Raw genomic sequence first — 24,354 nt, 5'->3', positions numbered from 1 at the left:
GGCCGCGGTCCGGGGAAATCGGGGGAAGGGGGGTCGTGCTGGTGGAGGAGGAGGAGGAGGAGCCGGAATAGGAAAAGAGCGACGGAGTTCGACCAGCGGCTCGCAGAGCGCACCGCAGCTCCGGCCCCCGCAGCATTGCCGGTGACCAGGGAGAGGGAGCTCACCCCAAATCTGTCCGGGGGTCCCCGAGAGGTTGGGGGTTTGGTTTTGTTTTTTTTTTTGGGGGGGTGGGTTTTTGCAATGGCGTTGGGAGCTAAGAGATTCCAGAATCGCGCCGCAAATATCTTTGCATGTTCCTGGGAGGTTTGGGGGAGGAGATGGGGATATTTTCAGATCTTGCAGGAGTGCAAAGCTGAGCCGTAGTTGCCCCTGGGGGGATTTTGGGGTCCCACGCAGCGATCGCGCGGTGCCGGCGGGGCGGGACGTTGGTTTTGGGGATCCCGGGAGAGGCGGGGATGAAGGGCGGGAGGCCCGGAGTGGGGAGCGGGGCGATGGCAGAGCTGGGGCAGCTCCGGCAGCCTGGAGGGGTGGTGGAGGCTGGAGATGAGGGGGGTCCGGGCCCCCCGAGCGTGAAAGTGTTGTCGGGGAGTGGGGGAAGAAGCGCTGAGTGGCTGGAGTGGGGGAATGCTGAGGAAGGGGACCCTGGGACAGCTGGGAGCCGAGTCAGAATCAGGGCAGGATGAGCCCTGGCAGCCCCAAAACCCCCTGAGCGAGCCGAAGCAGGAGGCGGGAGAGGGGGGATCCCCAGGACCCACGGGCCCCCCAGCAGCTCTGAGAAGAGGGACCCCCATAACTCCAAAGGAAGGACACTGGAAACAGGGAAGCCCTGAGAGAGTGTTTTTGAACTCCTTCTCGATTTTTGGAGGATTTTATGGACACCAGACAGGCGGTGACTTCTGGAGATGGACTTGAACAGCAGGAACTTCAAAGCCAATGCACTCACAGAATGTCTTTCCCACACCAGGAATTCCCAGTGCCAGACTTTGGCTGGGTAGAGGAGAAGGCTGTGAGGAAGAGGAGGATTCCTGCGCATCCCCAGGCAGGTGAGGAGGAAGTCAGTGCCCCTTTGCCCCTCTCTCCTGCTCCATCTCCCAGCCCAGCCTGGCCCCGGCTGCAGGACAACCCCGCTGCCGACGCCGTCCTGCCGGGGATGCACTGGGGGGATCTCCTTGCCCTTCCCTCTGGCACGGAGGCAAATCCCATCCTGTCCTTGTCCTTCCTCCCCCAGACAAGGAGGCCAGGGAGGACAAATCCCCTCAGCAGAACCTCGTGGAAGAGGCTGTTTTGAGCGGCCCCATGGCACAGGAATGCAACGGGGAGGAAAAGGCACAGAGATCCCGCCCGAGGAGGGGCTCCAAACCCATGCCAGGGTGCTCCGAGGAGGAAGGACCCACCCTGTGTCAGGAAGGCAGCCAGAGATGTGGCCAGAGCTCTGAGCTGGTGGTGCATGAACAGCTTCACAATGGCAAGAAGCTGCACCAGTGCTCAGAATGTTGGAAGAGTTTCTACACAAACTCTGGCCTGCTCCGGCACCAGAAGATCCACACTGGGGAACGGCGCTACGAGTGTGGGAAATGTGGGAAGCGCTTCAGAGATACCTCTAACCTGATGATCCACCTGAGAGTCCACACTGGGGAACGGCCCTATGAGTGTGGGGAGTGTGGGAAGAGCTTCACTCAAAGCTCCCACCTGATGATCCACCAGAGGAACCACACTGGGGAACGGCCCTATGAGTGTGGGGAGTGTGGGAAGAGCTTCACTACCAGCACTAGCCTGATCATCCACCACAGGAGCCACACTGGGGAACGGCCCTATGAGTGTGGGGAGTGTGGGAAGAGCTTTGCATGCTGCACCAGCCTGATCCGCCACAAGAGGATCCACACTGGGGAACGGCCCTATCAGTGTGTGGAGTGTGGGAAGGGCTTCACTAGGAGCTCCTCCCTGATCGTCCACCAGAGGGTTCACACTGGGGAACGGCCCTATGAGTGTGGGGAGTGTGGGAAGAGCTTCGCTGTCCGGTCCAGCCTGCTTGTCCACCGGCAGATGCACAGCGGAGAGAGGCCTTAACAGCGTTTTGAGTGTGGGAAGAGCTTCTCCCAGAGCTGTGCCGTGGCCCAAGAGCAATGGAGGCAGCAGGAAGGGAAGCCCTACAAGTGCCCCGCGTGCGGGAAGAGCTTTGTGCGCTGCTCCAACTCCATCCCCCGTTGGAGGAGCCCATTGGATGATCCCCAGTGAGCCCCGTTGGGCAGAGCCTTGGGGATCCACGGTCCTGGTGATCCATGGTGGGAAGACAGCTGGCTGGTGGTCTCCACATCTTCCTGGGCCCCTGGGGGCACCTGGGCGCAGCAGGACAAAAATCTATTGGGATGCAGACCAGCATCAGGAATTCATTTGGGATAGTGAATTTTTTTACTTTTGACCTCAAGAAATCCCACCTTTTGCATCCTATTGTTTCTTCTCTAAGCATCAAGGAATACTGGGATGTCTTAAGAGTCTTTTCCAACCTAAATCATTCCATGATTCTAATTCTTTCTGACCCTTCCACAGGCATCTTCCAGAACCAAATGGTGACTGAGTGGGACAAAAAATGAAGATTTTGGAGACAATGGAGTGGAAACTCCTCTAAAAAGGTTTCTTTCCAGCCACCCAAGCACATGGATACTCAGCCAGCATGGACACGTAAATCCTTTTATTTTGACCTTGATTTTCTTTCGTTGTTCATTGTTCATTGTTCTTCATCCTTTCACCCAACACTGGGGTAAAAATAAAAACCTTGATCTAAGACACAGATGGAAATATTGTGGGTCATTGCTGGGGACACTGTAGGACATGGATGGGGACATGGTGGGCATGGGGCCTGGGACATGGACATGGGTGGGGACATGGCTGTGGATAGGGATATTGGGCATGGGGGGGTCACAGACACAGATGGTGACATGGGCATGTATGGCCATGCATGAGGACATGAGGGACGTGGCCATGGATGGTGTCAAGTGGCCTAGGGGACAAGTCTGTGGGTGTCCATGTCCATGCCATGAGGTTTGCCATGACCAAGGACAACACTTCCCCACCACCACCATGATACTGTCCCCTTCATGCTACCGTTAATTCCCTGCTCTTCCTCCAGATACCTTGCAGAGTGTCCCCATGTCCTGGTGACCCGTGTCCCTCAGGCCAGTCCCACCAGTGGCTCCAGCAGCAGACAGATCCCGTCCTCGGCACGCAGGATCAGCTCGGGCTTGCGGCGCGGGGGTGGCCTCGCTGCGTCCCTCGGCAGCACAAACCGGGCCAGGGTCAGTGCCACTACCACCTTCATCTCAGCCATGGCAAAGCTCTGCCCGATGCAGTTCCTGCCACCACGGCCCCACTGTCACTGTCACCCCCCTGTGAACCCAGCCAGGGACAGGGGTGGCACTTGGGGACACTCCTGTCCCCTCTGCAGCACGTACCTGGGCTCAGCAGAGAAGGGGATGAAGGATGATGGGGACCGTCCCTTGCTGTTCTCTGGGCTGAACCTCAGGGGGTTGAACACCTGGGGGGACACCGACACCGTCATGCCGAGGGGACACAGCTGTCACCACTATGGTGACAGGGACACCTCGTAGCGTGGCCCCACCTTGGGCTTGGGCCAGAGGTCTGGGTTGTGGTGGGTCCCGTAGATGCTCATCAGGCAGATGACCCCTGGTGGGATGGGAATGGCCACTTTAGGGACAGCAGATGAGGGTGGGTGGTGACACTGGGGACACCCTGACCATGCCATACCCTTGGGGATGACACGGCCATCACACAGGGGGATGTCCTCGGTGCAGTGCCGGACACAGCAGTGACAGGAGGGTGCAGCCGAAGGCTCTCCTTGATGCACATGGTGGTGAAGGGCAGCTGGGACAGGTCCTCCCTGGGGACAAGCAGGGGTGGCACCATGTCCCAGAGCCATATGGCCAGGGGTGGCCCTGGGGACATCTCACCATTCAATGTCTGCAGTGTCCTGGCCAGCCAGGAGCTGCTGGACCTCCTGGCAGCACCTCTCCTGGTGCTCAGGGTGGCTGGCCAGGTTGTAGAAGAGCCATGCCAGGCCACTGGCCGTGGTGTCGTGGCCTGTGGGGACATTGGGAGAGTGAGGGGACACTGGAGTGGCTCCCCTGCAGTGGCACCTGGGAGCTCGTGCTCACCCTCAAACATGAAGGCGTCAGCCTCAGCTGCTATGTCCTCATCTGACAGGGTGTGGCCGTTCTCGTCCTGTGGGGATGAGATGAGCCCCGGGCCACCTGGGGCCACCAGTCTATGGCCAAATCCCACTCATGGCCACCACTCTACCCCCATGGCCACCACCCTACAGGCACCACCATCCTACTAGCCACCAGCTCTATGGTCAATGCTGCCCATGGCCACCACTGTTCTCCTGTGGCCACCAGTCTATGCCCAACCTCCCTGTGGCCACCAGCACCCCACTGGCCACTGGTCTATGACCAAGCCTTCCACGGCCACCACCATCCTCTTGACCACCATCTCCCCATGGTTACCTCTCCATGGCCACCACCACCCTCTTGACCACCTTCATGCCCCATGGCCACCACCCCATGGCCACCACCACCCTCTTGACCACCCTCAGGCCTCCATGGCCACCATCCCAGCCCCACCTTGGTGAGCAGCAGGAGGTCGATGAAGTCCATGCTGTGTCCCAGGTGGCCATCCAGCCAGGCCTGGTGGCCCAGGGAGGCGAGTGCGCGGTGCCGGCGCTGCACCACGTTGGCGGTGAAGGCGTGGACGGTGGCACAGGCATGGGCGAAGCGCCGACCGTCAGAGGAGAGGCTGTAGAGCCACCACGGGTGGAGGAGTGGCCAGAGCTGGTGCTGGACCACCAACGAGCTCAGCTCCAGGATGGCCTGGATGTACTCGCTGGGCCGTCTGCAGGAAATGGGGACAGCGGGGGACACCGTGGCCACCAGCATGGCCAACATTGGGGCCATTTGGGCCACTAGAATGACCAATGGGGACAATTGCGGTGTGGCCAAGGGGCAACGGTGAGACCAGGATGGCCAACAGGGATGACGGCGGGGACATTAGGGCCACCAGAATGACCAGTGGGGACAATTGCAGGGCCAGGATGTCCAAATCGGGACAATGGTGGGACCAGGATGGCCAACAGGGACGATGGTGGGGACATTGGGGCCACCAGAATGACCAATGAAGACAAGTGCAGGATGGCCAGGGGGCAATGGTGGGACCAGGATGGCCAACAGGGATGACAGCGGGGCCACCATGGCCCACAGGATGGCCAGTGGGGGCCATGGTGGGGCCTATACGGTCACCGTGATGGTCAGCAGGGACCATGGTGAGGCCACCACAGCCACCAGGATGGTCAGTGGGGACAGGTGACACTCGCTCCTGGCAGTGGCTCTCGTGGCTGATGATGCACTTCTGGAGCGTGTCCAGGGTGAGGAGGCTCAGGGGCTGCAGCACCTCCAACTCCACCGGCCCCCCGCCAGCTGCTGCTGCTGCTGCCTCGCACTTGGCCTGTGGGGACGGACTGGGTCAGGGAGGGAACAGGGAGGGGGTCAGGGACAAAGGATGGGGGCAGGGGGTGAATTTGGGGGTGGGACAGGGGTGGGAGAGGGGGCAGAGTTGGGTTTGGGGTGTGGGACAGTACAGGATTTGGGATACAGGACGGGACTCGGAGTGCAGCAGTGGGTGCAGGACAGAATTGTGGGTGCGGGACTCAGGATTTGGGGTGCAGGTCAGGATTTGGGGTGCAGGTCAGGGTTGGGGGTGCAGGTCAGGATTTGGGGTGGAGGTGGGGGACTCGTGCCCATCTCGGATCTCTCACGAGCAGCATGCGGGTGCTCTGGTTGAAGATTCCCAGGTAATTCCGGAGCACGTCCCCGTGGAAGGCGGGCGTCAGGAGCCGCCGGTGCCGCGCCCAGCGCTGCCCGCCGCTCAGCAGCAGCCCCTCCCCTGGCGAGGGGACACCGGGGTCTGCCGAGGGCACCCAGGGGAGCTGACCCTGTCCCCCACCTCCCCTGTCCCTTGTGACACACCCGAATCCATCCTGGGGGCACCCAGGGGGTCTGACCCTGTCCCCCACCTCCCATGTCCCCTGTGACACACCCAAATCCATCCTGGGGGAACCCAGGGGTGATGTTTCCATCCTCCACTGCCCCTGTGACACAGCCAGATCCATCTGTGGGGCCACCCAGGGGTGCTGTGACACCCAGCTCCATTTGCAGGGCACCCAGGGGTGCTGTCCCCACCCTAGCCCCCTGCACTCACCCAGCCAGGCCTTGAGGAAGCCGTAGAAAATTTTGTCCTTGGGGACCACGAAAGCTGCAGGGTACAAGGACGGGGTGGGCAGGGATTCACTGGGGTGGCATCGGGTCCCCTGGGTGGGGACACTGGGGATGAGGCCACCCTGTCTGCACCCATTAACCCTCAGGTGGGGACCCTGGGGTGGGGACCCTCTCCCAGCACCCATGGCCACTAAGGATGGGGGTTGGGGGAAAACCAGAGCTGGACATGGTGACACCTTTGGGTGGCCTTGGGGAACCCCATGGACAGGTTGGTGGCCACTATAGGGTGGCATTTGGCCTTGCTGTGGTGACACCGCTGGGATTGGGTTGGTGGCCACTGCCTGGGCCCTGCCAGGTCTCTGTGCCAGGTGTGGTGACACTCATGGGTGGCCCTGGGGACCCATCTGGTGTCCCATGTCCTACCTGAGGCACTGAGGAGTGGCCGGAGGGTGCTGGGGTGGAAGAGGCGCAGGACGGGCAGCCAGGGAAGCCCCCACCAGAGGCAGCCATGACGGTACCGGGCCACCAAGGTGTCCACCTGCTGGAGGCCTTGCTCCGTGCTCTGGCCCTGGGGACAACAGGGGACAGCTGTGTCACTGGGGGCACAGGTAGGCTTGGGAGACGTGTGTGTCCTCAGAACACTGCCAGCCTTGTGGACATGTGTGTTTGTCCCCACTGTCCCCTCGCAGGTGCCACCACCTTCTCCTCGCTGTCCCCCCCAATTGCCACCACCCCATTCCTTCTGTCCCCTTGTAGGTGCCACTACCCTGTTCCCACGGTCCTCTTGCAGGTGCTGCCACCCCGTCCTCACTATCCCCCCCGCAGGGGCCATCCCCTCTGTCCCTTGACAGGTGCCACCACCCTGTCCCCCCGTCCCTCTGCTGGCACCTCCACCTCATCCTCACTGTCCTCCCAAGTGCCACCATCCCATTGCTTCTGTCCCCTCGCAGGTGCCACCACCCTGTCCCTGCTGTCCCTTTGCTGGTGCCATATAGATATATGATCAAGGGCGAGGGCTGTTCTGTTGGAAACTTTTTCAAGTACTGCTTGGAGTCTGATGATCTGATTCAACAAATAAATCGGGGTATGGTGTCCCCAGGACCCATCTTGAGCCCAGGTGACCGGCCCATAAGTTTCAATGATTTCTTCTAGGGTCCATACTTTACTTTTCCACTTTTGGGTCCCCCCTATCTCAACTATGCTTCTCTTTTTCTGGTTAGTCTTTCTCAGGTCGTAATATCCTGGAACTCCCCAATTCGATCCTGATTTCTTTATGAGTAAGAAGAAGGCAGGTTTAATAATTCCTATGGTGCAACTCCCAGCCCAGTCCCCTGGCAGTTTGGTGTAAGCTGTATTTCTGCAGATCCAAAAGAATTGTTCAGGAGCCTCCCAAAAGGTACCGCTTGTTTCTGGTGGACATTCCCAATATTTGGACACTTCTCTTTACTCCCCAAAAGGGATTTATCTCTTTATCAGCACGTTCATGCAGCCCATACCCTCATGACAGATGCACCCTTTCTCTTTCTTCTCAAAGGACCAGTAATGACTGGGTTCTTGGGAAATGTACTTAGGGCCTAAAGTTTTTGTTATTAAATATCTTTTACAAGCTGTTTTTCCTACTGAGGTCTTACACTCTTCCTCTGCCCTCATGATGCATTCTTCTCCAATTATTTTTGACTTCAGGTCCCACTGTTCTTTCCTTCTTGCCTGATCCCTGGCCCCCCACCCCTGTGCTCTGGGCAGGTTTACGGCCCCCTCCCAGGACTGCACCAACACAACACTTACGGCACATCTGGTGTGACCCAGGGGACCGGGCTCCTCGTGGACCCTGGTGCCAGCAGCACCTGGGGACACCCTGTAAGCTTGCACCACCCCCTCTACACCTAGGCTCTTTGCACTCTGCAAGGGCCTGGGCCACTAAGCCCTGAGAGAGGGGCCTCCCCCTTTTTCTGTGTGTCACTCACTCTCTAGTTACCTCCACACACCCGGCGGGCGCCCCTCTTTATCCCCCTTGGAGGCACCTCAAGTACTCCTTATTTCCTCTCACTTCCCTGTTGCCATGAGGTTTTTTCCTGGTTTGCCAAGCGTTCATGTTGAAGGAGAAACGTGCAGTTTCTCGCGCTCGTTAATGTAAACACTGGCCATGTTTTGCTATCTGTCTTTCATTGTTTACATATTTCTAGGTGGGAGGAGAAAGGTGATTGACAGTTGGCTTGACACATGTGGATTGAGAGGTGGAATTCCATCCTCCAATCCACAGGCCTCATAGGAAAGGTATAAGAGTGGGTTTTTGTAAATAAAGTTCTCTTCCTGCCCTGCTCTGCTGAACACAGAACTGTGTCCCGAGCCTCTCTCTGGTCAGGCCCCGCGGTGATGCTTCCCCCCATTCCCAGCCAGCCCCCTCAGGAGCCCAGAACCGCGGTAGTAAGGGGTCCACAGTCGCTTTGGGGTCTGAGCTGCCGGCCCCCGTCTCACTCACACCTCACTCACCTCCTACTCCCACCACCGGTCTCACTCACCAGTCCGGTCTCAGGTTTAACCCCCTGAGGTCAGGGTGGTAAAATGTCTCTGCCCTTTCAGGCATCGCCAGCAGGATGCAAAGAAAAACACGGAGTCTTCAGGTTTTTAGTTTTTCAAGGTCTTGCTCTTTGTTTATTAGGTCTTATCTCTCCAGCTCTTCTCGTGCCCTGAGGAGCTCCGTGCAGCAGCAGGATCACACATGGACTCCTCCTGCCTGGGAGGGTCTTGACCTCTTATACTACATATTGCGTTTCCATTATTTACAATCAATCACCAATACCCAGCACCTATGCTTAGACAGGTCATATCTGCTTTGACCCTATCCAAACGTGCCACCTTCACAGCAGAAATGTCAGACAAGAAGAAGAAGCAGGAGGACAGGACCACGTCCCCAATCCTCCATTTTTTCTTCTCAAGCCCACACACCCAAAATACATTCACCCCCAGGGATAAACTAACTGCTATCTACTTCACACCCTGGTGACTTTTAATTCTTCCTGCAATGTAGGTAGTCTCTCCCATGGACTGAAGTCAAAGATCATGTCTCTCTGGGCTCTGTGCCAAGGTCTACAACCCCCCTGTACAGATCCCAGAACCCCTGTACATGTTCCAACCCCCCCTGCCTGGGTCGCAGACCCCTTTGACAGGGTCCCTGACCCTCCAGTGCGACCAGAGGGATGCCCTGGGCTCCCAACAGTCCGGTGCTCCTGCGTGTCGCCGCTCTCCAGCCGTCCCTTGGTCCAGGTGTATCCAGCTGTGCCTGGAGGCCCGGTAGGGTGGGTGCCTGTCCCATCCTCAGTCCTCTTTGGGTGTGGCTGATCCCGGATGAGGCCCCAGCTGAAATGAATGAGGGCAGGAGAGCAGCTCCTCTGAACCCCTTCATTAAGGGTCAGCTCGAGCGGGGGCCCGAGGGGTCGCGTGCACTGCCGCCGCTCCCAGTGGTGACACGGAGGAGGAGGAGGGGTTCAGCTTTGTCTGCCGGCAGAGCTGGGACTTCTGTCCTCACGGGAGTGCACAGGAAGGCACTTTGCCTGCTCCAGGTCCAGGGTCTTTCCTCTAGTGTTGCTCCTTTGAACATAAGGTGGGACTGTAAAGATTACAAACTGGAACTGAGGGATAGTCCTATTCCTTCCTCAGCAAAAACTGTGATCTAATTTCTCTAAATACATGTTGGCTCATCTTCCTAGGGCTTTCTTCCTTTTAATGGTGCTAAATGTCTCTTAATTTGCATGAAGGCTTGGATGTCACTTCCCTCTTCATGGTCACAGGTGCCATCTTTGGGAACAGCAGAGGCAATACAAGGAGTTGAACAAACAGGAGGGAACACGAGAACAAGATGACCAGCAATTAACTGGTCACCAACCCAATCACCCTGGAAATGTAGGAACTTATACTTGGAACTCGTTTTCTACATCCCACACTGGACAAGTCTGGTCACAGGAAGCAGGTCTGCTCTCTGCTGGGATGGGAGGCCACCTCACCCCACTGGAGCAGGGGACCAGCTGTACCCCGTGTCCCCAGCATGCCAAGCCTGGTCACAGAAGGCCAGGTCTATGCACTGGGGTCTCAGACGTGGTCTGCCTGCTGCTGGCATGGGAGGCCTTCTCTCCTCTACCCTGGAGGCCAGGTCTGCTCACCAAAATGATCAGAGTAGTGGTATTTTACCAACAGCTGGGACACCAGCAGGGGGTCATCCCACACTGTTGCGAGTGCACCAGGCTTGACAGGGTCTGCTTTCCCTGCTGATTCTGCCAAGGCCCTGCCCTTGGCTATGGTTTCACTGGATAGTGGGTAGGGACTGTGGGAATCTCATTCAGTCATTGATTCATTCATTCACGCCACTAATTAGATGATGAGGCATTTGGCAATTTATTGAACATATATTTTCATCTATGTTCCTTTTCTGGGCTAAGTATAGGTGGCCCATCCACCTTGGTCCAAATCAGTAGAATTTAGTCTCAAATGTGGGTGAAATGCAACACTACATGCTTGGAAGAAATCTGTAGTTTCCACTGTCCTTATGTACCATCCAGCTTTTAACTTTCCTTCTTTGTTTATAATTTGCATAAACAATAATGACTCTACGCATCTGAGCCAGCCTTGCTTGATATGAACAGTATCAACTGAGGTAAAGAGCACTCTGGAGGCCAGGGCTGGGGCAGTTTCTCCCTGCCTTATGTTGGAGAGACCTATGAGCTCATTGTTTCTGTAGAACTACTTTGCCAGCACTTCAATGGGAAAGCCCACAAACTTGATACCTCCTGCATTGGTGAGGTCCTGAATTTGATTATGAAAATGTTGATATTATCCTTGCTGTAGTGGGTTGACCTTGTCTGGGTGCCCAGTGCTCACTCAGTCACTCCATCACTTCCTTTCCCAATGGGACAGGGCAGAGAATAAGATGAAGCACAACCAGCAGGACGAGATAAGGCAGTTTTATTGCAGAAGAAGAAAGAAGGAAGTGGAGATTTGCGTGCACAACAGCTAAAGAGAAAAAAAAAAAAGTCAGTCTCTACTTCCCATCAGCAGTGATGTTCAGACACTTCCTGGGAAGCAGGCCTTCAGCACGTTGTAAGAGTTCCTCCAGACGGCAAACACTGAAAACTCATAAGTATCTCCTTTCCTCCTCTGTCCCTTAGCTTATATATCTGAGCTGATGTCATGTGGTATGGAATATTCTTTTTGGCTAATTTGGGTCAGCTGGCCTGGTTGTGTCCCCTGCCAGGATCTTGCCCACTCCCCTGGCCTTTGATGTGGAAAGGAATGTCAGAGGAGCAGTGCTGCTTGGCAGTAGCCAAAACACTGGTCTGTTATCAACACCCATCCAGCTACCAATACAAAGCACAGCACTGTAAAGAGTATGAACTTTACCTTGGTCAGACCCAGTACAATCTCCACCCCTTATTCCATACCATTTGTGTCATGCTGGAATCCCATATAGTCTATATACTCTCATTACTAGAATCCTTAAGCCTTCTCTAGACCAATCATACTTTTTATTAACTACTATCGCCTGTCCTTTCACATCCCTCTGGGTGGTCTCCATTCCAGCAGGAGGTGGGGTCAGGACAGGAGAAATAGTACACTTGATGGTTGGGCACTGGCATCATCCCTGATCATCACTGCCTTTTTCTTGCTCCTTGCTAAAATTCATTCTTTGTCAGTTCATGTCCCTCCTGCTACTTTACCTCCTGTAACATACAACTTACACTATAAGTTATTCTTACCTCAAGGTTAAATCTCCTTGAAGTACACACCGGTGTTGCCCGGAACGCAAAATCAACAACACGGAGGCAGAGGTCTTCAGTGAAAAGCTGCTCCCCATCAAAAAGGGGGCCAGCCTGTTTATTTCTTTTCCTTTTATAATTTTGTGGGTCTGGTAGCAGATTGGCTTCTGGGGTTACTACCCCTTCACCCCACTGGCCAGACCAGCGGTCAACCAACATTATTTTCAGGCTGGAAATATGTAAACAAAGGACAGTGAACAAAAACAAGAAAGGTTGTTTATGTTCTTAAGTGTGAGAAAGTGAAAAGCTGACCGTTAATATTGCACAGTAACTAAAGAACTGACTCCATCTTATAAGCAAGTAGAAGGCTTTAAAAAAATCTCAAACACCAGGGCAACACACCGGGTCTCCCCATCCTCCGGAATCACCCACTAAGCACCCCCAGGTCCTTGGGCAAAGACAATCCCATGAATGGGTTTGCCTTTTCCCATGGAGGAAGAAATCCACGCTGACTTCCCCACTCTCTTCCCTATGTGTAATGCAGAAACCCTGTTTCCTTCCATGGTGTCTAAGGGCTTAGTTTGGGTGGGACCAGGGCAGTTAGCAGATCCCCTAGTATTGACTAGCCAAGCGGCTTCTGCCAAGTTTGCATCCCAGTGCTTCCATGTCCCATTACCTAATGCCCTGGACATAGTTTTTAGCAGCCCATTATATCTTTTAATCTTCCTGGGGACTTGTGGATGGTAGGGAATGGGGTATATCTATAGCCAGGGCTCTATTAATGGGGGCTGGACAGAGCAACGCACAGTACAACCAATATGGCCAGATCATACATTCTCCTCTTTATTCTTGAAAATGGCTGGTTTTATACAGTGTGAAATAATTTACAATTGCAGGTGCATTCTACTTGGCATTCAGCGTGAACAAAAATGTAAACAATCTTAGTTTAAAGCAGCTGCCCTGATTCTACTCTTTAAGTGTCCCATCTAGTCCATACACACACCTTAACCTAATTTCTAGCTGTGCCACAAGCTTATCTACTTCTACACAGGCCCAAATCTGAGGCCCAGTTTGGGATAGCTCAAATCTCTTCCCACAGCACATCATGCCCGTGATCTCGAAGAAATCCAGTTACAATTCCCTCTTTTTTTTTTTTGAGCTATCCAAACTGCCCTTAAGGAACGGCTGACTAATTTTTGCATACATCGTAACAAGCAAGGCACGATAATTAAGATGACTATAATAGCAATGAGAATCACTATAGCAAAACTGATCAAATCTTTGATCCACCTGGTAAAACCCCATGATGCGAGCCATTTGTCAAACGGAGTGTCTACCACTACAAGTTTTCTCATATTATCTTTCAGCTGTGACAGCTGCTTGTAAATCGATTGAGAATAAATTCATGCAGCACATGCCCTCAAATTCTTCACTTCCATGCCCTTGTGCTACAAGGAGGAAGTCGATTCCTGCTCTGTTTTGGAGGACTGCATGACAAATGTCATGAACATCTTTGGCAAGCTCACTTAGTAGATTAGATGTTATATTAATTTGTTTTCCTGTCCAGCTGGCTAAGTTTTTCAATTGCGTGAGAGCTTGTGCTGAAGCAACTCCTGGGGCAAAGAATGATGCCGATATTACAGCTGCAGGTTGCCATAAGTCAACTCGATCTTTACAGTTGGGGCTTAATTGAGACATACTGCGTTTGACTTGTCGGGTCTTTCTAGACAACCCTAAAACTTGATGAATGCTAGGAGCAAACAATGGTAATTTACCAAAATAACATGGACCTCCTATAGCTTCTTGAGGCACTGCAGACCAGGCTCTATCTCCACAAATGAGAAAAATCCCTGGCGGTCATTTTCTTGCAACACCTTTCAGTGGCATCACAGACTCAGTCCAATTATTGCAGTACTCGGTATAATTATAGTACAATGGGGACTGGCGGGACAAGCAAGTGTTGCCATTTTTCAGTTGCCATTTGTCTACAATTAACAAACTTGAATTCATGATAAAATGCACAAAGATCAAACAGTAATTCCCTGGCACAGAACCCAAAAGATGATTGAGTTCTTGGGGCTCAGTACTAGCAACTTTAAGATTCTGTGCAATGGCAACAGCTTGCATTCCCAAAACACTCTTTGGATTAATTTTGATTTGAGACCAGGTTCTGAACTCTGTCATGGAGTCTACTGGGACTCCAGTCAAGCAAGTCTGAAAAGGATTTGATGGTGTAAAATGCAAAATGAATCTTGTTTGCACCGATTGGCCCCAGTGACCCACATATTTTTTCTTGGGTCAATCTCAAGCATTCCTGATCCTCTTTCTATTAAGGCACTAACTAAAACAAACATTTCAATACTTAACATTCTATTCATAGTTTTGATTGTCTCTCATAGAAAAGCAAAACAAACAGCACCTGCTTATTACTTAATCTTAAATACTAAAAATGACTTATCACTAAACTTAATTTTATAACTGTAACTGTATAACTATCTTTTCTAATTCAAAAGTCAATTTTCAACAGTCTCAGGGTCTTCACATCGTGCTCCAGGTAAGACACTGCTGTCACTGTGGTTATCACTGTTAGCTGATATCTCTGACTGTGGACATGCATGGGTAAATTGGCTCGGCACCCAAACAGGTCCTGCTTCTCCTGTGGAAACACACAGATAACCACGACCATTAAACAACACAGGACTCCGTCCCTGCCATTCGCCCGTTGGCATATTTTTGTGATATACATAAAGCCCTGGAATCGCTTGTGGTCTTCCTTCTTTCACTGCATGGTCATGTGTGACAACTGCAGGCTCTTCTCTTCTGCTAGGCACAAATAGTTTAAAATGAACAGTACCTTGGATAATCAACTAGTTACGTCAGTTTCATCATTCTGTTTTTTCTTTGCTAGATATTCTTTCAGCATCCGATTAGCTCTTTCTACGATGGCTTGACCAGTGGGAGAGTGAGGGATTCTGGTGGTACGCTTGACTCCCCACTTTTGCATAAATCTAGCAACTTGCTGACCAACATAGGCTGGCCCATTGTCGGTCTTAATTTCTACAGGCACTCCCATCACTGCAAAACAAATGATCAGGTGTCTTTCAGCAAAGACACTCAAAGCTCTCTCGCCGGACTGCGCTGTGGCCCAGATAAATTCAGAATAGGTATCAACAGTGACATGGACATATTTCAGTCTTCCAAATTCTGGAACATGAGTTACATCCATCTGCCACAATTCTAAAGCTTTCATTCCCCTTGGGTTGGGGGCCCAGGCCAAGGCCAGGCCCATGATGACTACATTGAGGGCAGGTACGCACAATCCCTTGCGCATCATTCAGGGAAATCTGGAATTGTCAGCGCAAAGCTCTAGCATTTTGATGAAAATTCTCATAATTGTCACAAGCCCTCACAAATTTGTTTTCTGGAGGGATATGGGCAATGCAACTGACTGCAGCATCTGCTCGTGCATTGCCTTCTCCTAAACCGCTGTCGCACTGATGGCTGCGAATGTGCATGACACAAAAGGCATGCTGATGCTGTTTCAGTACACTTCTTAATTGCAAAAGCAGTTCTCCACGGCGCTGATTCTGGGTGGTCCTGATGAGTGCATCCTCAATTCTTTGCACGACTCCAACCACATTGTCATGGGTTGATATTAGACAAAATGCCAATGCACCCATGAGGGTATATTTTACCTAACGAACGACTGTGAGATGTGGTCAAGAACAGAGCAGAGCAGGCCTAATACTTGAAACAGACAGACAATTTATTATGCTACATAACAATGGACAATAGAAAAGGAAAGAAAAACCCAACCACCCAAAAGCAGAAGAGAAAACCTCCCAAAAACACTGCTTCTCCTCCCCCCAATTTCCATTCCATACATGCTCACTCAGTTGACTCCAGCACATTACCTTCATCTACTTGCTTAATCCCTCAAAACCCCTGGGTTCCTAATCCAAATCATCATCCTTTAAAATTCAGACAATCCACATTCCATCCAGGACGAGAGGAGTCTCTCTCGCACCACAGACCACCCCCCCCCAGAGGAAACACAGGTCCACCATCCCGTGTTCCCACGTCACCCATGGCACTGCCTGGAGGAGTCTGCCAGGGTGACACCCTCCTTTCCATGTCCAGTACTCTCACTGCCGTCCATGGACCTGAACTGCAACAGGGCTCTTTTTAAGGATGTTTTGGCCAAGTACCAAAAACCAGCCATCTTCTCATTTTGGGACTCAGGTCCCCCCCATTTACCCCTGGGGCCGGGGGCTCCAAGAAGCAGGCCAGAACGTCTCTGGGTTTGAGCCAAAAACATCCATCCAAACACAGTCTTATTTATAGTCAGGAGGGTCCAGGGTCCGTCTATGGCTATCATTATGCAGGAAAAGTCCGGCCTAATAGGCCACTCCTCTTCATTCTGGCAATCGAAGGGGCTTCTTTTCATCTCACATTACCCTCTCGGTCCCAGGCTGTCCTCTCTCTTCTAAAACCACCAACTATGAGAATACAGCGTCCAGGGATAACTCTCTTCTGCCTTAGAAAGAGTTAAAAGCTTTTATCTCCCACCACCAAGGTCAGGCACAGGCGATCGCAGACACTGCAGCTCTCACAAGCAGCTCCAGCTCGGCACCTTCTCTCTGTGGGGGGAGGAGAGAGACGGGACCGGGGGGGGGGAAAGGGGGGGGAACGGGATGGGACAGGGAGGGGAACGGAAGGCACCTCCAAAGTTCTCCCTCCACCCCTCCATTCTAGATGGAAGCTGGACCGGCTCCACTCCAGCTCCCTCTGTTCCCCACCCCGAGGCCCACCTTGCTCAGCTAGGCCCACCTTGCTCCCCTCCCCCACCCGGCCTAGCCAGGCCTGGGCAGGGGAGAGGAGAAGACGCTCCCTCTCCGAAAACAGAGCAGGAAAGAGAGAGTCCTGCTGGGAAATCCGGCTTTTAACCCCTCGTGTCCTCAGAGGCGTGTCCACCCTCTTAGTGGCCACCAAAGGTGCCAATACTCAGATCTAAAAACTGATTGGTTTGACCACTACTTCCAAAAAAACTCACTTCCCTTCAAACCACGACAATGGGGTCCCAGAGCCTGTGCTGGGTCAGGCACAAGAACAGGAGTTGGATGGAAAAGGGGTTTTCCCATGTTCTTCTGATGGAGAAATGCAGCACAATCCCTTTCCCTGGAATAGCAGGCCTGGAGCTGGGGCATCCCTCAGGCCTTGTACCTGCCCAGGTGCTCACGGGCAATGATCACTCGCTGGATCTGTGCTGTGCCCTGGTAGATCTGCAGGGAAAACCAGAGACAGGTGAGCCAGCAGCTGGGAAAGGTGTTTGACCAGAGTCTGCACACCTGTGACCCCTTTCTGTGCCAAGCCAGGGGGCAGGAAGAGGCAAAACTTGGAAAAATTAGTGTGACAATGACCCATAAGAGGCAATAAGCACATCCAGGTGTGTGTTCAGTGCAGGAGGGATCCAGGGATCCCCCAGGCAGAGCCCAGGTTGCCTCCAGGACAGCAGAATTTGGGGATTTTAGTATTTCAGCTCCCACTCCTGCCTGAAGCTGCTTTGGCAAATCACTCCCATACCTGCAAATCCACTTTCTCTGAAGTCACAAAATCAGGATAATATTCCCTGTGGTCAATATGGTGCGTTAATTCATGTTCTTATCACAGAATCACAGAATAATGAGGTTGGAAGAGACCTCTAAGATCATCAAGTCCAACCTATGCCTTAACACCTCAACTAGACTATAGCACTAAGTGCCATGTCCAGTCTTTTTTTAAACACATCCAGAGATGGTGACTCCACCACCTCCCTGGGAAGAAAATTCCAGTGCTTTATTATTCTTTCAGTGAAAAATTTTTTCCTAATATCTAACCTGTACCTTCCCTGATGTAGCTTGAGACTGTGTCCCCTTGTTCATTCAGTTGCTGCCCGGTGGAATGGATATTATGGATTATAGTATGTTAAATCATAAACACAAACTGTAAATATGTCATGTGAAATGTAACCTTAGTTCCAGCCAGCCACGGAATTGACAAATTCCGAGGCAGGCAACACCCAGAAACCACCTTTTAGGAGGAGGCAATGAAATGTTGGGAACCTGGGGCACCGTCATTGGCATCAGAAAGGAGGAACATTAAAATAAGCAATCAGTTCTTCCTCCAGAGGCAGCAGAGTCATCAGAGCTTCACCATCTCGCTGATCACTGGAGGAGAACATCTGTCCATTCAAAATTTCGGCTCCCATTCCCTCACGGGAGGACCCAAATTGACACTTCTCCCTCCCATAGGAGACCCCATTAGCAGACCAGTGACACCGATAAATTCGAATAACTATTCCAGGGAAACAAAGAACTGTGGGGAAATCTTATGCCAGGGGCAAAATAAAGTGTATAAAACCTGGACCCCAGGCGGGGCCAATTGGTGAACACTGAGGGACTGCAGTGCAACAGAGGCTGCTTTCCGTTCACCCTTTGACGATCCCGGGTCATCGTCACCGTAACTCCGCTTGTTGGTTTTACCGAAATTCTGTAATTTGACTTTTTTAATAAATCAAATTATATTTCAATTAGCAAAGTAATTGGCATTTATACCATATGATGTGATATGATATATATGATATGATGATATATGTTATATTACATTACATTATATTATGTTATATATGATATTAAATTCTATTATGTTATATATCATATCACATCATATTTTATTTTATATCAACAAGGGAATAAAAAAGAGGTATAATTTGTACCATATTTAAAAATGTGTGATAATAATACCATGCTAATACATAAATGCAGAACCCAATGTTATTTTTATAAAATAATGTCATTTTTTAACAGGTGGAAGTGGGGAGCACTGGGTGCTGCGGCTCTGCCCGGCAGCTGCGGAGCCTGAGTCAGAGGAATTTCCTGTTTCTTTTCCTCTCTGACACTTCTTTTCTTAATTCTCTTCCTCACATTCCTTGTACAGTGTTAAAAATGAAGCACACTCCGCTGAAAAATATTTAAGAGATTTAATGAAGGATAATAAGGGATAAAACAGAAGGCAAAATATACAGGGGCCTGGCAAAGCCAGTACACACCCACTGCTTCAGTCTGCAGTCTTTTATACCGTTGCAGATGTATTATTTCCTCAAGTGATTTAGCAGATTTAGTTTAAGCTTGTTGACCACAATCTTAATTCAGATTTTCTGCAACCTTGCACACTTCAAGAGTTGAACACGTCGCAGGTCTAGGGTGGTCCTCTGATGCCACTTTAAGGAGTTTTGCTATTTCTCCTCTTATGCTCTTCTGCTCTCCGTTTATGCTATCTTGGACATATACATTGCAATAATAATCATATCTTAAAATTCATCTTTTCCAAGCCCAATTACATCTTGTGAAAGCCTCTCTTCCCCTTTTACACTGCTCAAAGCGTTTACAAATTTTATCCTACGTTAAAGCGGTTAAAAACTTACCATAACTATTTACAAGCAATTACAATTTTATAATTAAAGAAAATAAATTACAGTGAAATCCAGCTACTACAAGATTGTTTAGAACCTTCAATAAAATAAATCTTAAATAAATCCATAGGTGCTGGTGCTGTGGTCTCATTTGCACCTCACTGGGGTAGAGGCGTCTCTACCTCCTGGCACTGCAGCCCACGGCCAGGGGCCCTTCCCACTGCAATGGTTCTGGGATTCTGTCAGGGACTCACTTTCCTTTTCTTCTTCCCTCTGCTTGGAGCTGGCAATGGGCTGGAAAATGTCCAGCAAACCAACCTTTGCTGTCTGCTTTGTCAGCCTACACAGCTTCAGGACCTTGTCACCTGCTCCTTGGGCACAGCTCCCCTGGGCAGCAGGGCAGAACCGGCACCCTGGGAGCCTTGGGAATTCCCCTCTGGGATCCACGGCACACGCTGGGATGATCTGGAATTTCAGTTTCATGACACAGCACCCCACGGCCCTCCCAAGAGCCCTGAGTTCACTCAAACCCATCATCCCCCACATTCCCTGGAAGTTCAGCCCATGTCCCCACCCATGTCCGTGTGCCCTGATGTCCCCACCCATGACCGTATCCCCACCATGCCCCCAATCTTGGCTCTCCATGTCCCCACCCGTGTCCATGTCACCCCCATGTCTCCAGCCATGTCCATGTCACCATCCATGGCCACGTCCCCTTGGGGTCCTGTTGCATCCAGGTGCCCACAGGGGGCCAGGAAGATGTGCAGACCACCAGCCAGCTCTCTTCCTGTCTTGGTTTGACAGACAGGAATCTGCTAGGGAAGGGCAGGACCTCCCTAGGGGTGGAGAATTCAAATCCTCTCCCTCCAAACGATGATGATGTAGAAAATTAGGGGGGCTTTCAGGCAGAAGGATGGGGCCAGGAAGAACAGTTCTTCACTGGTATGTTGTGGATGCATGGCTGGAAAAGCAGGGACATGTGCACAATCCTGCTCTTAGCTTAAGGGATGAGTAGAAGATGAAACGTCCTTGAACCATTCCTTAGATGGGATAAGGAGGAAGTAAAGCTTGGAACAATAGCTGTAACAGGATGCTAGACAGGATGCATTGACCATAAGTTAGGGAAGATTTGCAGCATTTAGCCTCGTGGACAGAGCTTCTGAACCAATTATGTCTACTGCAAGGACGTGTGAACACTATGGTTTAACCAATGATGTTCAGAGTTAGGTGCATGATATGCTTAGCACAGTATAAATGTAAGCCAAATAGCTGAATAAACGAGCAAGATTTTTAACTCATATTGAGTGCTGTCTTGACTCTGGCTGATTCCCCGGCCAACTGTAGGTATGACAAAGCAAATAAACAACAACTACAGCATTAATAATAAACAGAACCAGGAACCTCGAGGGCTTTCTTTCACAAAGCCTGGGGCAGTTTGATCCCGGTGGCCCAGCAGGACTCCAAGAGACCAAGCTGGAAGGGTGGAAAGCCCCGGGCTGGTGGATGAGCTCAGAAGTTCTGCGCTGGTAGCTGGAGCAGCAGGGATGTCCCGGCAGAGCAGGGCAGGGCAGGGCAGGGCTACAGAGTAGCAGAAAGCCTCAAAGCAGCCCCGAATAGGCTGTGATGGCGAGACGGCGGGCCCAGCAGGGCAGGGGGAGGCGAGCTCAGAATCCCTGGGCAGACCAGCACATGAGCAGATGATGGCAATTTCCCAGGGCAAGATGCAGTGATGACCGCGAGCTCTTCCCGCAGCGAGCACCAGCCCGACCATCCTCTCTCCCATGCCCAGAGCAAGAGCAGCTGCCCCCAGCTCTGTCCTTTACCTCCCCCAAAACTCCACTTATCTCCCCCCTCTGAGGGAAACTCTCAGAGACCCAAAAACAACAGGTGTAGCCCGGTGCTGCCATCTCCTTTAGACACTTCTTTCTTTAAATCAAGCACACAGTTGCTAGACTTCTAGCAACTTATGGGAAAAAAATTCTATAAGTGAAAAAGAAACAAATGTAATCCCCAACACTTGCACACATGGATCACCAGGACCATGGATCCCCAAGGCTCTGCCCAGTGGGGCTCACTGGGGATCATCCAATGGGCTCCTCCAACGGGGGATGGAGTTGGAGCAGCGCACAAAGCTCTTCCCGCACGCGGGGCACTTGCAGGGCTTCCCTTCCTGCTGCCTCCATTGCTCTTGGGTCACGGCACAGCTCTGGGACAAGCTCTTCCCACACTCAGGACACTGTTAGGGCCTCTCTCCAGTGTGCATCTGCTGGTGGACAAGCAGCTTGGAGTGCTGGATGAAGCTCTTCCCACATTCTGAGCACGTGTAGGGGCATTTCCCAGTGTGCACTGTCTGCTGCATGATCAGGCCAGAGCTGTCACGGAAGCTCTTCCCACACTCCCCATACACACAGGGTCATACCCCAGTGTGGAGCATCTGGTGACTTTTGAGGTGGGAGCTCTTTGTGAAGCCTTTTCCACATTCTGCACATTTATAGGGCCGTTCACCGGTGTGGATCCTCTTGTGGACTATCAGGTGGGAGCTCATAGTGAAGCTCTTCCCACATTCCCCACACTCATAGGGCCGTTCCCCAGTGTGGATCCTCTTGTGGACAATCAGGTTGGAGCTCATAGTGAAGCTCTTCCCACATTCCCCACACTCATAGGGCCGTTCCCCAGTGTGGATCCTTTGGTGGACAATCAGTCTGGAGCTCTGAGTGAAGCTCTTCCCACACTCCCCACACTCATAGGGCCTTTCCCCAGTGTGGACTCTCAGGTGGATCATCAGGTCAGAGGTGTCCCTGAAGTGCTTCCCACATTTCCCACACTCGTAGCGCCGTTCCCCAGTGTGGATCTTCTGGTGCTGGAGCAGCCTGGACTTTGCACAGAAACTCTTCCCACATTCTGAGCACTGGTGCAGCTTCTTGCCATTGTGAAGCTGTTCATGCACCACCAGCTCAGAGCTCTGGCCACATCTCTGGCTGCCTTCCTGGCACAAGGTCGGTCCTTCCTCCTCGGAGCACCCTGGCATGGGTTTGGAGCCCCTCCTCGGGTGGGATCTCCGCGGCTTTTCCTCCCTGTTGCATTCCTGTGCCATGGGGCTGCTCAAAACAGCCTCTTCCACGAGGTTCTGCTGAGGGGATTTGTCCTCCCTGGCCTCCTTGTCTGGGGGAGGAAGGACAAGGACAGGTTGGGATTTGCCTCCGTGCCAGAGGGAAGGGCAAGGAGATCCCCCCAGTGCATCCCTGGCAGGACGGCGTCGGCAGCGGGGTTGTCCTGCAGCCGGGGCCAGGCTGGGCTGGGAGATGGAGCAGGAGAGAGGGGCAAAGGGGCACTGACTTCCTCCTCACCTGCCTGGGGATCCGCAGGAATCCTCCTCTTCCTCACAGCCTTCTCTTCCTCCATCCAGCCAAAGTCTGGCACTGGGAATTCCTGGTGTGGGGAAAGACATTCTGTGAGTGCATTGGCTTTGAAGGTCCTGCTGTCCCAATCATCTCCAGAAGTCACCGCCTGTCTGGTGTCCATAAAATCCTCCAAAAAATCAAGGAGTCCAAAAACACTGTCCCAGGGCTTCCCTCTTTCCACTGTCCTTCCTTTGGGGTTATGGGGGTCCCTCTTCTCAGAGCTGCTGGGGGCCCGTGGGTCCTGGGCATCCCCCCTCTCCCGCCTCCTGCTTCGGCTCGCTCAGGGGGTTTTGGGGCTGCCAGGGCTCATCCTGCCCTGATTCTGACTCGGCTCCCAGCTGTCCCAGGGTCCCCTTCCTCAGCATTCCCCCACTCCAGCCACTCAGCGCTTCTTCCCCCACTCCCCGACAACACTTTCACGCTCGAGGGGCCCGGACCCCCCTCATCTCCAGCCTCCACCACCCCTCCACAAGCACTCCACTCTGCAATCTGCGAGTTCCAAACCCCACATTCCTTCCCCTCTTCCCCTCCCCCCCAAAAAATAAAAAGCCAAAACCCCCCAACCGTACCGGGGATCCCGGGATAGATTTGGGGCGAGCTTCCCCTCCCCGTCACCTGCGGGCTGCCGGGCAATGCGATGCGGTCGCGCCCAGCGGAGCTGCGGCCTCAGCGGGCTCGCCGTGGAACACCGACCCTCTCCCGCTGCCCCTCCTCTCGGTGCTCCTCGTGTTGCTGCTCCTCCCCTTCGTCTCTCCTCCTCTTCCTCCCGCCCCTCCTCCGCCCCCAGCCCGGCCCCCCCTTTCCCGCCCGCTCTGCCCCGCGGCCGCCGCAGCGCCGCTGTTGGGTAGGGGGGAACCCCCGGGAGCCCCCGGGGATGGGCGGGCGGCTCGGGGCTCCCCCCAGGGCAGACCCGGCCGTGCCGTCCCCCTGCCCCCCGAGCCCAAACTCCGCTCCCGGGGGTGCCTGGCTGCCAGGGGTGGCACAGGGGGGTGGGAGTGGGGAGCGCTGGGCGCTGCGGGGGCAGCTGCAAGCCAGAGGTGTTTCCCATTGCTTTTTCTCTTTGACACCGCTTTCCTATTTCTCTACCCCACACTTCTTGTTCAATGAGAGAAACGAAGCACACTCCTCTTAAACTGTTAAGCGTTTTAATAAATGATAATAAGGGTGCACAGTGTCCCCAAACCCCCTACCCATCCCTGGCGGGGTCTCCCCACCCAAACGCCGGTGCTGCAGCGGCCGCGGTCCGGGGAAATGGGGGGAAGGGGGGTCGTGCTGGTGGTGGAGGAGGAGGAGGAGGAGGAGGGAGAAAGAAGGAGGAGGAGCCGGAACAGGAAAAGAGCGACGGAGTTCGACCAGCGGCCCGCAGAGCCCACCGCAGCTCCGCCCCCGCAGCATTGCCGGTGACCAGGGAGAGGGAGCTCACCCCAAATCTGTCCGGGGTCCCCGAGAGGTTTGGTTTGGTTGGTTTTTTT

The 24,354-nt window shown here is 53.0% G+C and overlaps 3 protein-coding genes across 3 annotated transcripts; 1 reads left to right on the top strand and 2 right to left on the bottom strand.

The window, feature by feature from the left end:
* Positions 1-880: 880 nt before the first annotated feature.
* LOC134562087 (zinc finger protein 239-like) lies at positions 881-2,198 on the top strand. Its single transcript, XM_063419546.1, has one exon. The coding sequence runs from the start codon at positions 1,297-1,299 to the stop codon at positions 2,065-2,067; it is 771 nt and encodes a 256-aa protein (XP_063275616.1). The 5' UTR covers positions 881-1,296; the 3' UTR covers positions 2,068-2,198.
* Positions 2,148-20,185, bottom strand: LOC134562163 (cytochrome P450 4F3-like). The gene is given in 16 exon segments (XM_063419589.1): positions 2,148-2,358; positions 3,285-3,350; positions 3,450-3,532; positions 3,617-3,681; positions 3,763-3,819; positions 3,822-3,895; positions 3,966-4,095; positions 4,170-4,236; positions 4,638-4,905; positions 5,384-5,514; positions 5,825-5,952; positions 6,268-6,321; positions 6,708-6,852; positions 9,500-9,641; positions 17,255-17,313; positions 20,102-20,185. Coding segments are annotated over 16 exon segments (1,764 nt in total).
* LOC134562102 (zinc finger protein 239-like) lies at positions 19,847-22,640 on the bottom strand. The gene has a single exon (XM_063419560.1). It carries the CDS (start codon positions 22,573-22,575, stop codon positions 21,895-21,897), a length of 681 nt encoding a protein of 226 aa, XP_063275630.1. The 5' UTR covers positions 22,576-22,640; the 3' UTR covers positions 19,847-21,894.
* Positions 22,641-24,354: the final 1,714 nt, after the last annotated feature.

Source organism: Prinia subflava, chromosome 26 (genome assembly GCF_021018805.1).
Source record: "Prinia subflava isolate CZ2003 ecotype Zambia chromosome 26, Cam_Psub_1.2, whole genome shotgun sequence".
Lineage (NCBI taxonomy): Eukaryota > Metazoa > Chordata > Aves > Passeriformes > Cisticolidae > Prinia > Prinia subflava.
The sequence above is the reverse complement of the archived record's forward strand: the minus strand, read 5'-3'. Positions and strand labels throughout refer to the sequence as shown.

Bases quoted from the DNA above. Each gene is read 5' to 3' on its own strand.
- LOC134562087 (XM_063419546.1), top strand. From the start codon at position 1,297: ATGGCACAGGAATGCAACGGGGAGGAAAAGGCACAGAGATCCCGCCCG.
- LOC134562102 (XM_063419560.1), bottom strand. From the start codon at position 22,575: ATGGCACAGGAATGCAACAGGGAGGAAAAGCCGCGGAGATCCCACCCG.